This window comes from Pseudophryne corroboree, chromosome 5 (genome assembly GCF_028390025.1).
Source record: "Pseudophryne corroboree isolate aPseCor3 chromosome 5, aPseCor3.hap2, whole genome shotgun sequence".
NCBI classification, from domain to species: Eukaryota; Metazoa; Chordata; class Amphibia; order Anura; family Myobatrachidae; genus Pseudophryne; species Pseudophryne corroboree.
In genome coordinates, this window is record NC_086448.1 from 850515888 (window position 1) to 850529826 (window position 13939).

Below are 13939 nucleotides of genomic sequence, written 5' to 3' on the forward strand. Positions count from 1 at the left end.
GTGACACGTTGCACCGCGTATCACACACACACACACACGTGCGGTCCAATCGCACGACTCACAAATACTTGTTATTTGTGTGCCTTATGATTATGAAGACATTTTTACTTTCTTCAGTAGGCTATGTCTCTGTCACCTGGAGTGTTTTATAAATGGGATAACTCCACACCTCGTTTTGAATGGCTTAACTTCGTTCAATCTATTTAACATGTGGTTGCGAGCCGCCATGCCACTGAGCCTCTGCTAACTCAATGTCTTCTACGGGAACACAAATTGGTCATGGAGTTCAATGCATTCAAACTTTCTTTTCAACATCCCATACTTTTAGGTTTTTCTGTACTGAAAAAAAAGTCATTTACCAGTGACTGATAACATCCGCTTAAAGGTATTACACTTTAAACAAATATTATAGTAATGTGCTTTTAAAATCATATAGTTACTCGTTAATGTATAACTATGTCTTTTATCCCGCCTTAAATTGAACTTCTATTGTGTGGTTAAAAACCTGCGCTCGCTACTTTACGCAACCTTGTGCAAGCACGCAACCATGCGCGTAATGGTGCCACATGCGCATAACTGCACCACGTGCACGTACCTCATGTACTTTTCCTCCTGTACCTCATGTACACCGTGCGTTCGCACCTAAATATTCCACACTTCTCATGATCAATGTAAGCAATGCAACAATTTTATGCTTCTATTGCTTTTGCTTAATACACAATACACCTTTATTCCCTCACACACGCTGGAGGTCACCCATGAGGATAACTTCCATTGTGTGCTGCCCAAACTTTTAGGCTGGAACAGAGTCCTGCATGTGTTTTACAATTTACCCACTTAAACAAATACACAAAATGCTTAACAAATAAACGTATCCGATTTTATGCAGATCTATAATGGCTATTGACTATAATTTAGATGCTATGATTCAGATTGGATAGCTATCTTGCAGAACATACACTAATATAAATACCCATATAATAAAGGTATAACTTATATATATATATATATATATATATATATGCACACACACACACATGCACACATTATTTACTACACTTCTATGAAACCCCTCACCCAGCATATGTATTCATATACACATACTGAATGAACGTAGTTTCTCTACAGCGCCTCTAATTTGCATATCAACAGATGTTCACCTGCTTGTACCAAAGTGGGTGAACAGGTTAATTAACATTTCAATGCCTATCTTGTAGTAAACAGAGCGTTAACAAATCCTGGAGGAAAAAATATCTTTTTATATCTGTGAGTAATTCTTACATCAAGTATTCATCTCACTATTAACTCTCACTAAGCCCAATTGAAACTATTTGTAATTGGCTATGGCATGGGTTAGTTAAATTCATTGGTAGCTTTTAAATGGTGTTGGATTTGTACATATTTATTGTTTATCTGTGACAAAGGAAACTGATCGCTTTAAACACACTGGAAGTCAGCTGTTAGCTAGGTGGATAGAGTGACCTTCCTAAAATGGCCACTGCTCCTCCCCCTTATTCACAAGCCATGTGCTTGGACAAAATGGTGGACAGACCATGTGGCTAGCTCCTTTGTCACAAATAAATCCCAATTTATACAAGAACTGGAAGTTGCCCTAATAGACAATGCCCACTGCATGGTAACAAGGCTTCCACATGTTTTTTTCAGCGCAAACAAAGCTTTGCTACTTTAGGCCTATGTTAGCAGTATGCGAATAGGCCTCAGCATGCTAACACAGCTATATCATACGTATGCACCAACTCTTAAATGCTCTTTAAATTTACTTAACAGATAAACAATCCAATCTGAATCAAACACAATATGACTTATTTGAACTTTGTTTTGCAACAATAAAAATACACTGTAGCATTTTCAAATGTGCATTTCTTTGTCACACTCACACAACAAAGAAATATATATTGTCCCTTGAATTTCATATCAGCGCCTTACTGATAACACAAATAAACAAATGGCATGTGGTTCCACAGCATCTCGATGCGTCCATCTTTAGCTGGTAGACCACAGCAGCGTCTGTACAGTGCATCAGTAAGTACGTGATGTCGCGTACGCAGCCCCCAACTGAGAAGTTCTTTTATTTCTAATAAATATTTATAATGCGCAAGGCGCATCTTATTGTCATATACGATAAAAGTGCGCTGTACGTCACAAACACTACATCCCTTAAGAGAAAACAATTACTCACACACATTGTATGAGGTCCGACACTCAGTGATGTATATAGTTGATATTGAAAGGATATGTATACAATATATCACATGTACAGTATATATCATTCAGTTATAATGTTACAATTACACAAGAAGCAGATAGTTACAAAATAATCCATTCCAGCTACAGCCAGCATACTTTACCCTGTCCCTCAATGCACACTCCGTTCCATAACAGCATACAACATCAACTAACTCTCTAAGTCCTAAAAACTACCTATAGCAAAACAGTGGGAGTTAACAGGTTGTTGGTTTCAGGCTCCTTCCATTGGTAGAGGAGAAGAGGTCTCTCATTCATGATGTTTCATTGGTCAGTTCGTATGCAAGCAACGTCCAGCCTTGAAGAAGACATCATAGGGGTTGGCCACTGGTTTCTGCTGCACACATGCTATCTTTGTTCTAATAAGAGTGACTTTAGATTTCATACATTTAATCATAACTAATCGTTGCAATGTGCTACAACCTAATGACAGCTATCAAACCAACACACACATTCCCCTGATTATTTTGACACCAAGCATGACATGTTTATCTTGTTCCATTCCATTAATACATATATATGATGTTATATCCTATTATATAATTTAATAAATTATAATGTCTGGTGCTTGACATGTTTAATTTATGTGTGGTATGAAATATGTGTTGAATATATCTGTGTGGCTTGTCTGTGTGAATTAAACATGTGCAGCTGGCATTTTTCGTGTTTTGTGTTTTGGTTTTGGTTCTAATTCCACTTTCGTGTTTTGGTTTTGGCTTGGTTCTGCCAAAACCACCCTTTCGTGTTTTGGTTTTGGTTTTGGATCTGGATGATTTTTTTTTAAAACACATAAAAACAGCTAAAATCACAGCATTTGGGGGCAACTGTATTATTAACCTTAATAACATTCATTTCCACTCATTTCCAGTCTTTTCTGAACACCTCACAACATTGTTTTTAGGCCTAAAAGTTGTACCGAGGTGGCTATATGACTAAGCTAAGCGACACAAGTGTGCGGCACAAACACCTAGCCCATCTAGGAGTGGCACTGCAGTTGCAGACAAGATGGCACCATTCAAAAACTAGTCTCCAAACAGCACATGATGCAAAGAAGAAAAAGAGGTGCAATTAGGTTATCTGGATGGCCAAGCTAAGCGACACAAATGTGCAGCACAAACACCTGGCCCATCTAGAAGTGGCACTGCAGTTACAGACAGGATGGCAGATTTTAAAAATAGGCCCCAAACAGCACCTCATGCAAAGAAGAAAAAGAGGTGCAATGAGGTAGCTGGATGGCAAAGCTAAGTGACACAAGTAGCCGGCACAAACACCTGGCCCATCTAGGAGTGTCACTGCAGTTACAGACAGGATGGCACTTAAAAAAAACTAGTCCCCAAACAGCACATGATGCAAAGAAGAATAAGAGGTGCAAGATGGAATTGTCCTTGGGCCCTCCCACCCACCCTTATGTTGTATAAACAGGACATGCACACTTTAACAAACCCATCATTTAAGTGACAGGGTCTGCCACACGACTGTGACTGAAATGACTGGTTGGTTTGGGCCCCCACCAAAAAAGAAGCAATCAATCTCTCCTTGCACAAACTGGCTCTACAGAGGCAAGATGTCCACCTCCTCCTCATCGTCCGATTCCTCACCCCTTTCACTGTTTACATCCCCCTCCTCACAGATTATTAATTCATCCCCACTGGAATCCACCATCACAGGTCCTGTGAACTTTCTGGAGGTAATTGCTGGTAATGGTCTTCCGGGAGGAATTTATAATTAATTTTGATGAACATCATCTTCTCCACATTTAGTGGAAGTAACCTCCTATGCCGATCACTGACAAGGTGAGCGGCTGCACTAAACACTCTTTCGGAGTACACACTGGAGGGGGGGCAACTTAGGTAAAATAAAGCCGTTTTGTGCAAGGGCCTCTTTTTCCTGCCAGTATATATACGTACTGTCTGACGTGCATAATCCTCCACCATTCTTTTGTCAAAGTCGAAAAATATTGTAATACATACCCCATGTACTAACCCTACACACATGCCCGCTGCGCGTGCACTTATTCTGCCGTGAGGGCGCATATCCGCAATTTGCGTAAAGTAGCTCCCCACGGCCATGCGCCTTAGCGCGTGGTTTGCGCATTTACGGTAGAGTTTGTGAACGCATAGAGGGTTATTATAACATTACTTATTTTAACCCAAATAGTGTACATTTTAGATATAGCTCCCTTGTACCACATCAACAAGTCCAGAACAAAGGGATTCACCTTTGCAGGATAAGAGGGGACAGACTAAGGCTATAAGGTGATGTTTGGTATCCAGCTGTAGGGTATTTTAAGGGAAACATTCTGGTGTTGGTTAGAGAAAGATCACATGTTCCTGCGTATAGTTATGTGCAGAAGTAGAATATAGATATAAATTGTATTTAATATATATTATGAATGTGGAGGGAACGAGAATGGAACCCAGTCGCACGTAAATTAAATCTCCCACAGACTGAGATACAATGGCCTTATTTACACTAAGCTTTGAGATTCTATGAAGAGGGCAAACACCTTTGTTTACTAAGATGGCCAGGTTTCTATTTAGAACAATGAGTGCCCAGCAGGAATGTACTGGTGTCTGAACGGAGAGGGATGCAAAACAAATTAACTCACAGACAGACTGGGGAATATGACATTACATACACAGAAGGTGATAGGGTAACAAAATAAACACAAAGTGAACAGAGAAGCCCAAAGGCTAAGAAACTGGGTGTCTCCCTAGTATTAGGAATGCTCAGATGGAAAGAAGCGAGATGTTGTGATTTAATACGTAGAGAACTCGAAATGCTGTTGCTAAGGGATACAGCAAAACCCTAAAGGGTTACCAACGGGTGTGGCAGTAAACTCCTTGGTCAGAGATGGAATAATAGACACAAGGAGAGTCTCCACAATCCTAGTCCTCACTTGCAGTGCACCGGTTCAGCTTACTGCCACTAAACTGACACCTGGACACCTTGCACAGTGAGAAAGGATTTTGGCAGGCAAGTCTGAGAATACAGCCGCAAACTTGCTAGGTTCACAGAGTAGCAAAAGAACCCCAGCAAGTTAAACGACTGACTCCAGTCTTACTGCTAGGTCTGGATTGGCATAGTGTAGTACCAAGTCCCAAGGCCTATTTGCAGTAAGCAACAAGCAAATACAAAGTTACACAGTACTAGCTAATTTTCAGGAACTGACTAACCAACAAAGATTCAGCCACATCTGCCTAACCTGAGAAGAGGGTTTATATAGCAGGTGCTGTCCACTCCCCACTCAGACCTCACAGACTGTGAGCACAAAAACCAGCACCGGATACCCTGCCGTGCACAGAGCCTGTAACCACTGCACAGCAAAAGACCCGAACCGGAGTATCAGCTGCGCTCAGGTTACTCCGCTAGCACTTGCCTCCCGGTTGCCATGACGACTTGGCAGCACAGGGCAGGAGACCCTAACAGTACCCCCCCTCTGACGAGGGGTCAAAGAACCCCTACCACCGGGTTTATCGGGGAACTGCGAGAAGAAAGAGCGTATCAGTCTGGGGGCATGAAGATCACAACTGCGCACCCACGACCGCTCCTCCGGGCCATACCCCTTCCAGTGCACCAGAAATGACAGCCGACCCCGAACCATCTTGGAGTCAAGAATCCTTTCAACAACAAACTCCCTCTGGCCACGTATCAGAAGAGGGGAAGGTCTTCCACTGGAAGAAGGATTACTAATCGCCCGTTTTAAAAGGGAACAATGAAATGTTTTATTGATACCCAAAGAACGGGGCAGATCTAACTGAAATGCCACCGGATTGATAACCCTGGTGATCTTATAAGGGCCGATGAACCGGGGGCCTAACTTATGAGATGGCTGTCTCAACTTCAAATTCTTGGTAGACAACCAGACGAAGTCTCCTAATTTGAAGCTGCAGGGTCTTTTCCGCTTATCAAAACCCTTTTGGTCACTAATGACACAGACACAAGGGCTTTCTTCACTTTCCTCCAAATACCCCTAAGGACCGAAACCACAGAGGAACCACCAGGCGTGGAGTCCAGGGGGTCAAAAGAATTGGCCTTAGGATGATGCCCATATACACAAAGGAAGGGAGAGATCCCTGTAGCAGAGTGAGCCGCGTTGTTATAGGCAAACTCCGCCATGGACAGATGAGCAACCCAGTCAGTCCGACACTTGGAGACATAACACCTGAGGAACTGCTCCAAGGACTGGTTCACCCTTTCAGTCTGCCCATTAGACTGCGGATGGTAGCCTGACGACAAGCTGACAGTAATCTGGAGATCGGAACAAAATGCCCTCCAGAATTTGGCCACAAACTGGGATCCGCGGTCAGATACCACATCAAGTGGCAACCCGTGGAGGCGCACAACATGCAGTATAAATAATTCAGACAGGCGTCTGGCCGATGGCAGCCCAACCAGTGGAACGAAGTGCGCCATCTTCGAAAACCTGTCAACGACAACCCAAATGGCTGTCATCCCCGAGGATTTGGGCAAGTCCACCACAAAATCCATTGAAATGTGGGTCCATGGCTTAGATGGAATAGAGAGTGGATGTAATGGGCCAACAGGAACCCCTCTAGGAGTTTTATTTCGGGCACAGATGTCACATGCCCGAACCCACTGATCCACATCCTTAGCCACCGAGGGCCACCACACCGACCTGGATAGCAACTCCCGAGTTCTGGCAATACCCGGGTGACCTGCCGACTTCTTGGCATGGAATTCCAGGAACACTCGCTGTCTTAACCTAGGAGGCACAAACAAAAGACCTACCGGAAGGTCTGGAGGAGCCTGCTCCTGTGCTCTAAGGACTAATGACAAGAGGTCCTGGGTAATGCCCACTTTAATACATGATGGGGACACAATGGGCAATGGCTCCTCGGGGGTTCACTACGGCTGGCCGGCGGTCGGGCTCCCGGTGACCAGCATACCGGCGCCGGGAGCCCGACCGCCGGCTTACCGACAGTGTGGCGAGCGCATATGAGCCTCTTGCGGGCTCGCTGCGCTCGCCATGCTACGGGCACGGTGGCGCGCTACGCGCGCCACACTATTTTATTCTCCCTCTATGGGGGTCGTGGACCCCCACGAGGGAAAATAAGTGTCGGTATGCCGGCTGTCCGGCTCCCGGCGCCGGTATACTGAGCGTCGGGAGCCCGACCGCCGGCATACAGAATACCACCCCTCCTCGGTGGTCTCCTGGATTGGAGCAAAACTCCGCGAGAGCGCATCAGCCTTGATGTTTTTTGACCCAAAAAACAAAAAACAAAGCCCATTGTGCCTGCCTGGCATTGAGGCGCTTCGCTGACTCTAAATATGCCAAATTCTTATGGTCGGTGAGAATTGAGACCACAAACTTAGCCCCCTCAAGCCAGTGTCTCCACTCCTCGAGTGCATCCTTAATAGCCAACAATTCCCGGTTACCCACGTCATAATTCATCTCGGCAGGCGAAAATTTACGGGAAAAGTTAGCACAGGGATGAAGGTGATTATCAGACACCCCCATCTGAGAGAGCACTGCCCCAATACCCATCTCAGAGGCATCCACCTCCACCACAAAAGGACGCTCTGGATCTGGGTGTCGCAGCACCTTGGCCGAGACAAATGCCCTTTTGAGACGGGCAAAAGCCGCTTTGGCCTCACAAGACCAGTGAGCAACATCCGCTCCTTTCTTAGTGAGTGCCACCAAGGGCGCCACTATAGACGAAAATCCAGCGATAAATCATCTATAAAAATTTGCAAAGCCCAGAAAACGCTGAAGCGCCTTCAAACTAGTGGGCTGCACTCAATCCAGGACTGCCTGTACCTTGGAACCCTCCATTTGGAAACCTTCTGGGGAGATAATATATCCTAGAAATGCGATTTGCTGAACTTCAAATTCGCACTTCTCCAGCTTCGCCCCAAAGCCGGTGGTCTCTGAGTTTCTGGAGGACTAAGCGTACATGCTTCCGATGTTCCTCCAGGGAATGGGAGAAGATTAGGATGTCATCTAAGTATACAACTAAGAATCTATCCAAATATTCCCTGAGTACATCGTTCATGAAGTCCTGGAAGACAGCCGGGGCATTACAGAGCACAAAAGGCATCACCAAATATTCATAATGCCCTGAGTGGGTATTAAAGGCAGTCTTCGATTCATCCCCCTCTCTTATTCGGATTAGATTGTACGCACCGCGTAGGTCAATTTTAGAAAAAATGGTGGCAGTACGAAGCTGGTCAAACAAGACCGAAATGAGAGGCAGTGGGTATGAGTTTTTAATCGTGATACGGTTCAATTCCCTGAAGTCGATGCAGGGTCGCAACGAACCGTCCTTTTTACCCACGAAGAAGAACCCCGACCCAACTGGAGACTGTGAAGGTCTGATAAATCCCTTAGCCAAGTTCTCCTGAATGTACTCTGCCATAGCCTGAGTCTCAGGACGTGACAGAGAGTACAACCTGCTCTTGGGAAGCTTAGCATTCGGCAACAAATTAATGGCACAGTCATAGGGGCGATGGGGAGGTAGTACCTCTGCAACTTTTTTGGAGAACACGTCCGCAAAATCTGCATAACATCCTGGCAATCCTGGCAAACTTAGCTGCGAAAGCCTGACTGGAAGGTTCAAGCAACTCCTGAAACAATCAGTACCCCAAGTAAGAATCTCCCCAGAGTGGCAGAGACCAAGTCAAATTGAGGATTGTGGGCCCTTAACCAGGGTAGGGAATCCAACGCGTTTCGTCACATATGACTTCTTCAAAGGTCTTTGAAGAAGTCATATGTGACGAAACGCGTTGGATTCCCTGCACTGACCCCCTGCCTATTTTTAAAGCTAAGTCGAATCTCCTACCTTATATTTATATACTTTTATCTCTTGAAAATTTGTACTTTTTTATCTATTAACTTTTATATCTTATTAAAATTGGTTTATTTTTATATATATATTTTTTGGCTCATAAATTCAAAGTTTTTTAGTACATACTTTTTAAACAACACAGGTCGCCGGTACCCCTATCCCCCACTTTTTCCATACTTTTTAGCATTACTCTACCAGCATTGCATTTTTAGGGGGTGGCAGACACCTATAACAAGGTAGTGTGTGTGTTTTTAAAGATTTTCTCTTTTATAATCAGTTTGACATAACTTTGGAGTCCATCCCACAAGTGGCGCTGTATATATATTTTTTCTATATATATATATATATATATATATATGTGGATATATGTATATCTTGAAGATTGAAATAGATAGTAATATCATGTGTGGGATCATATTGTTCAGAGTCACGTGAACATTAATCTGGTGGGAATAAGAACATTATTAAATCGTACCTCATTAAGTTATTAATAATACCAGATTTACGATTAATGTGATGGGTTTAACTGATCATGGGGCGGGAACTCAGATGTAAACAACAGAAACCACATCTCAAGTCCTAGCCATCGCCCACTTCTTGAACTTACCAATGATCCGCGGTGCACAGGACATGTCCCACCCCCTAACCAATGGAAGAAGAGCACACAGAGGGGTATATTTACTAACATTCGTATTTTTCCGAAAGTGGTCAAAGTTCTATCACGAATGACATCGACAGTGTAAAATTGCAACTTTTTGAATTGATTACGACTAATTTACTAAGCTGTCGTATTTGTATTTTTAGTGTTGTCCGATGTCGATGTCATTCGTGTTTTACTGGTGAATAATGCGGCCGATTATGTTGTTTTGCGGCCGTGTTTCAGTGTTTTTTTTACGACTGCGTCACATGTCTGTTACGGCAGTGTTTTTTGTTTTACGGCCGCGTTTTTTCCCTAAGTTTCGTTTTTGTCAGTCGTCCGTGATTGGTTGTATTCGTGATGGAGGAGTGTCTGTGCACATTACTATAAAAACGCCCCAAAACACCGCACCTCGTGGGTTTAGCTAGTGGAGAGGAGAGAGGAAGGTGTATTTGGAGTTGGTGAGTTTGGTGGAGTTTTTGGTGGATTTTGAGAGGAGTTTTGCGATTGTTGAGTGCTGTACTGTGTGTGTAAGTAGTCTTGTCATACTTGTTGTGTAGTTTTTTCAAAGTTTGTTTGCTTTTTTGTCCTTGGTTTTTTTTTCAAGTCTATTGTCATTGTTTGTGAGTGTGTGTGTGTGTGTGTGTGTGTGTGTGTGTGTGTGTGTGTGTGTGTTGGCTGTGTGGTGTGTAGTGGTAGTGGAGGAGTGTGTTTTCTGTTTTGTTTTTTCTGTGTTTTGTGTAGTTAGTCCTGATTATGTCTGAGTCAGAGGTCAGTGTGGTGGAGGAGGTTAGTGAGAGGGAGGAGGTTAGTGAGGTGGAGGAGGTGAGTGAGAGGGAGGAGGTGAGTGAGGTGGAGGGGGTTAGTGAGAGGGAGGAGGTTAGTGAGAGGGAGGAGGTGAGTGAGGTAAAGGAGGTGAGTGAGAGGGAGGAGGTGAGTGAGGTGGAGGGGGTTAGTGAGAGGGAGGAGGTGAGTGAGGTGGAGGAGGTGAGTGAGAGGGAGGAGGTGAGTGAGGTGGAGGGGGTTAGTGAGAGGGAGGAGGTTAGTGAGGAGGAAGAGGGGGTGCCTGTTGCTGCGTCCTCCAATGATAGTGATGGTGCTGTGGCTCCGCAGCCACGCACCACTACCAAGACTGGGCGCAATGTGAAGTTCAGCTATGCTGAAAACATGGCTTTGGTGCGGGAGCTGATGAGGCATCATCGCCAATTGTTTGGGCAGGATGCTGCCAAGGTGTCCTCCCGCAGGAAGTCTGTCCTGTGGGGGAAAGTTATCATGGCAGTCAATAGTGAGGGTGTGGTGAGGCGGACTGAGGACACGTGTAGGAAAAGATTCTATGATATCAAGCGCCGTGTCAAGGCCAAGATGGCCAAGGAGGCAAAATCAGCCCGCCAAACCGGGGGTGGACACCCTTTCCGGGCAACGTTTTGTGATTGGGAGGAGCCTGTGCGGGCACTTATTCCTGCAGAAGTGGTGTCTGCAACTCATGTCCGGGATTCGGACCGTCCAACGCAGGATGGTGATTTTTTTTTTTTTTTTTTTTCAAAACTGTTCATGCTGCAAAATTTAAATGTGTTTTTAAGTATGCAAAATTTGTGTTGGTAATGTCGTGCAGGCCTGTGCACCCTGTAGCTGTAAATGTGTTTCCAAACTACAATTCCCATCATGCATTGGCTGAGTTTTTATATTAGTGACTGTTAAATCTGGTGCAGTGCATGCTGGTATGTGTAGTTCGAATACTGAATCTGAGATATTGTTTGTCCATAGCTGTTGTATCTAATTGCATTTGTCTTGTATTTTTTTTTTTTTTGGTTTTGGCATATATTATATGTATTTTATGTTTGTGTCAAGTGTAAATTATTAAATTTCTGCAATATATTGCACACAATTCAACAATGTTTCTGGATTATTTAGTGCAACACCATCTTCATTTAAGAAGACACACCCAATTAAGTAATCCAGAATAGCTTCACCAGAAATTAGTTTACTTAACATTACGTACAAGATGTTTACAGTACACTAAGGTTTTGCAGTTAACAATGAGTATTCCAAGTATGGTCATAATGTTTTGATCACTTTTTCCACAGTACGCCAGACCAGCGCAACATACAGGCCACAGCCAACTGCTGAGGATGCTGGGATTGCAGGTAAGAATTCACTGTAGTCACATATTCTGAAAACACATAGAAGTACAAAATATTAATGTTTATATATTCACATAGGTTCTTCTTCTGCAAGCCGCCCTCCTCTAAGGCGCCCATCACAGGGTTCTGTGAATTTACCGAGGAGGCCAAGTAAGACGCGCCGTGTGGATTCGGAAACAGCTGCTCCATCTTCCCCTCCCAGGCGGCGCATCTCCGCAGTCTTGTCCCAGCCACCACAGGCACTATTGGCTAGTCCCCAAAGTGATGAGCCACGATCACCTCAGTTATCTGGTGAGTAAAAACTTACACTAAACACATTCAAACATTTTGACACAGTACATTTACTATGATGTAAGTTGTAGTTGAGATGACATGTTTCCCGTATAAACCAATCAGATTGCAGGTATTAACTTCTTGAAGGTGCAAAATCTTTGCAAATTTAAGTCTTATTGGTTGCTATGGCCAACATCACATTTAAAAATGAGCACCCATCTTACTAAATTGAGACCACACACGTGCACAGAAAAAGAAGAGCAGCTTACTCACCGAAATTAACCCCCCTCCCCCCCCCCCCCCACACGGCATTATAGTGTTCACACACCTCCCCTGTCCTGGATGTAGACTGCTTACCTGATCCGCTCCTCTGGGCCATCCAGGTGAGCAGTCTATATCCTGGTCAGGGGAGGTGAGAGAACACTATAATGCTGTGGAGGGGGGGAAGTTCGGTGTGGAACCCGCCAGTCAGTCTCTGCGCACGCCTGTGATGGCACATATGTGTTTTTAAACGAAAGATTCCTAGTTTTGATAAACACACCTAAAATCTAAAAATGTCCTGAGTATTATTAAGTATGGAATGTTTAGGACTACCAAATATATTTAATTTAAACTAAACAGTGCATGTTGCCCACCCCATACAGAACCAACCTTCATGCCCGACGTTGACCAGCAGGAACCAGACCAACAGGCCACCTATACACTGCACCTTAAGCCCGTTGTTCCGAGCCAGCCAACCCAGCCGCAGGATATCCCCCAAGCCTCCGTTAGTCCACAATTGCTCCCAGCTCCACCACAGCAACAAATGTCCGCAGACTTTTGGTCCAGTTGGGCAACCCAACAGAGCCAAAACAGTGCCTGCCTGAACGCCCACACCCAACACCTTGCCAGTCTGCCCCATCATCTTCCGCGCATTAGTCGCAATTCGGGCAGACTGATTGTCCAGGTAGGCAGAATTGCCACATCAATGGAACAAATCCGGACCGACAACACACAAATGCTGGCAAATTTGACGCGCATCATTGATGAGCAACAGCGGCAGCAGCAAGCACTTATCCAAGTCATCCAACACAATCAGGTGGTGAATGAGACTTTGTCGAGAATTGTGGCCAGCCACACTGCAAGTAACAACCAACTGAATGCCAGCATACATAACTTAAGCCAAAGTATCACTCTGATGGCAGCACAACAAGTGAGCTCCAGCTCAGGAACCACGACCCCTAGCCAAACCCCAGTAACCTCCCCTGTTCGACGATCATCCAGAACACGTGCCAGCGACCCTGCTCAAAGCACGGCACCCAGCACACACAAGAAAAAAAAAAATACCCAAATTACATTTGTGTAACACAATAAAAATGATAATATTGTAATCACAAAACTTCCGGTGTCAGTGTCAATCATTGTATAACACGCTATGTGTGTATGATTTAATGGGGTAATGAATGTCAATGTATTTTTAACAAACAAAAAGTAAAATGTACAGACCACTATAAAGAACAAACACTAAGGAACAAAACACACATTCACACTTACAAAAAATGAAAGCAAAGTGGTTAGTCAAGGTTAAGTACATACAAAAAAAAATTACAGGTAAAATACAGCAGAATCACTTCTTGCCTTACCTGCCTCCCTACATCTGTACTCACACTGTCACCAGATGTTTCTAACTCCTCTGCTTGCTGACTGTTTTCTTCATCATCATGTGGCCGATGTTGCTTCAAACACAGATTATGAAGAAAACCGCAGCAGAACACAATCCTAGTCACCTTTGAGGGACTTGTGGCCGGAGAGACTAGCCAGCCACACGTGTAATG

At 44.2% G+C, this 13939-nt stretch overlaps 1 protein-coding gene across 1 annotated transcript in view; it reads left to right on the forward strand.

The window, feature by feature from the left end:
- LOC134929707 (uncharacterized) overlaps positions 1 to 13470 on the forward strand; it is a 51506-nt gene extending 38036 nt beyond the window's left edge. The window contains exons 2-4 of the mRNA XM_063925286.1: positions 11796 to 11855; positions 11931 to 12143; positions 12770 to 13470. Coding sequence (XP_063781356.1) covers positions 11796 to 11855; positions 11931 to 12143; positions 12770 to 13470 — 974 coding nt within the window. The remainder of the gene's footprint in view (positions 1 to 11795; positions 11856 to 11930; positions 12144 to 12769) is intronic.
- The last annotated feature ends 469 nt before the right edge of the window (positions 13471 to 13939 follow it).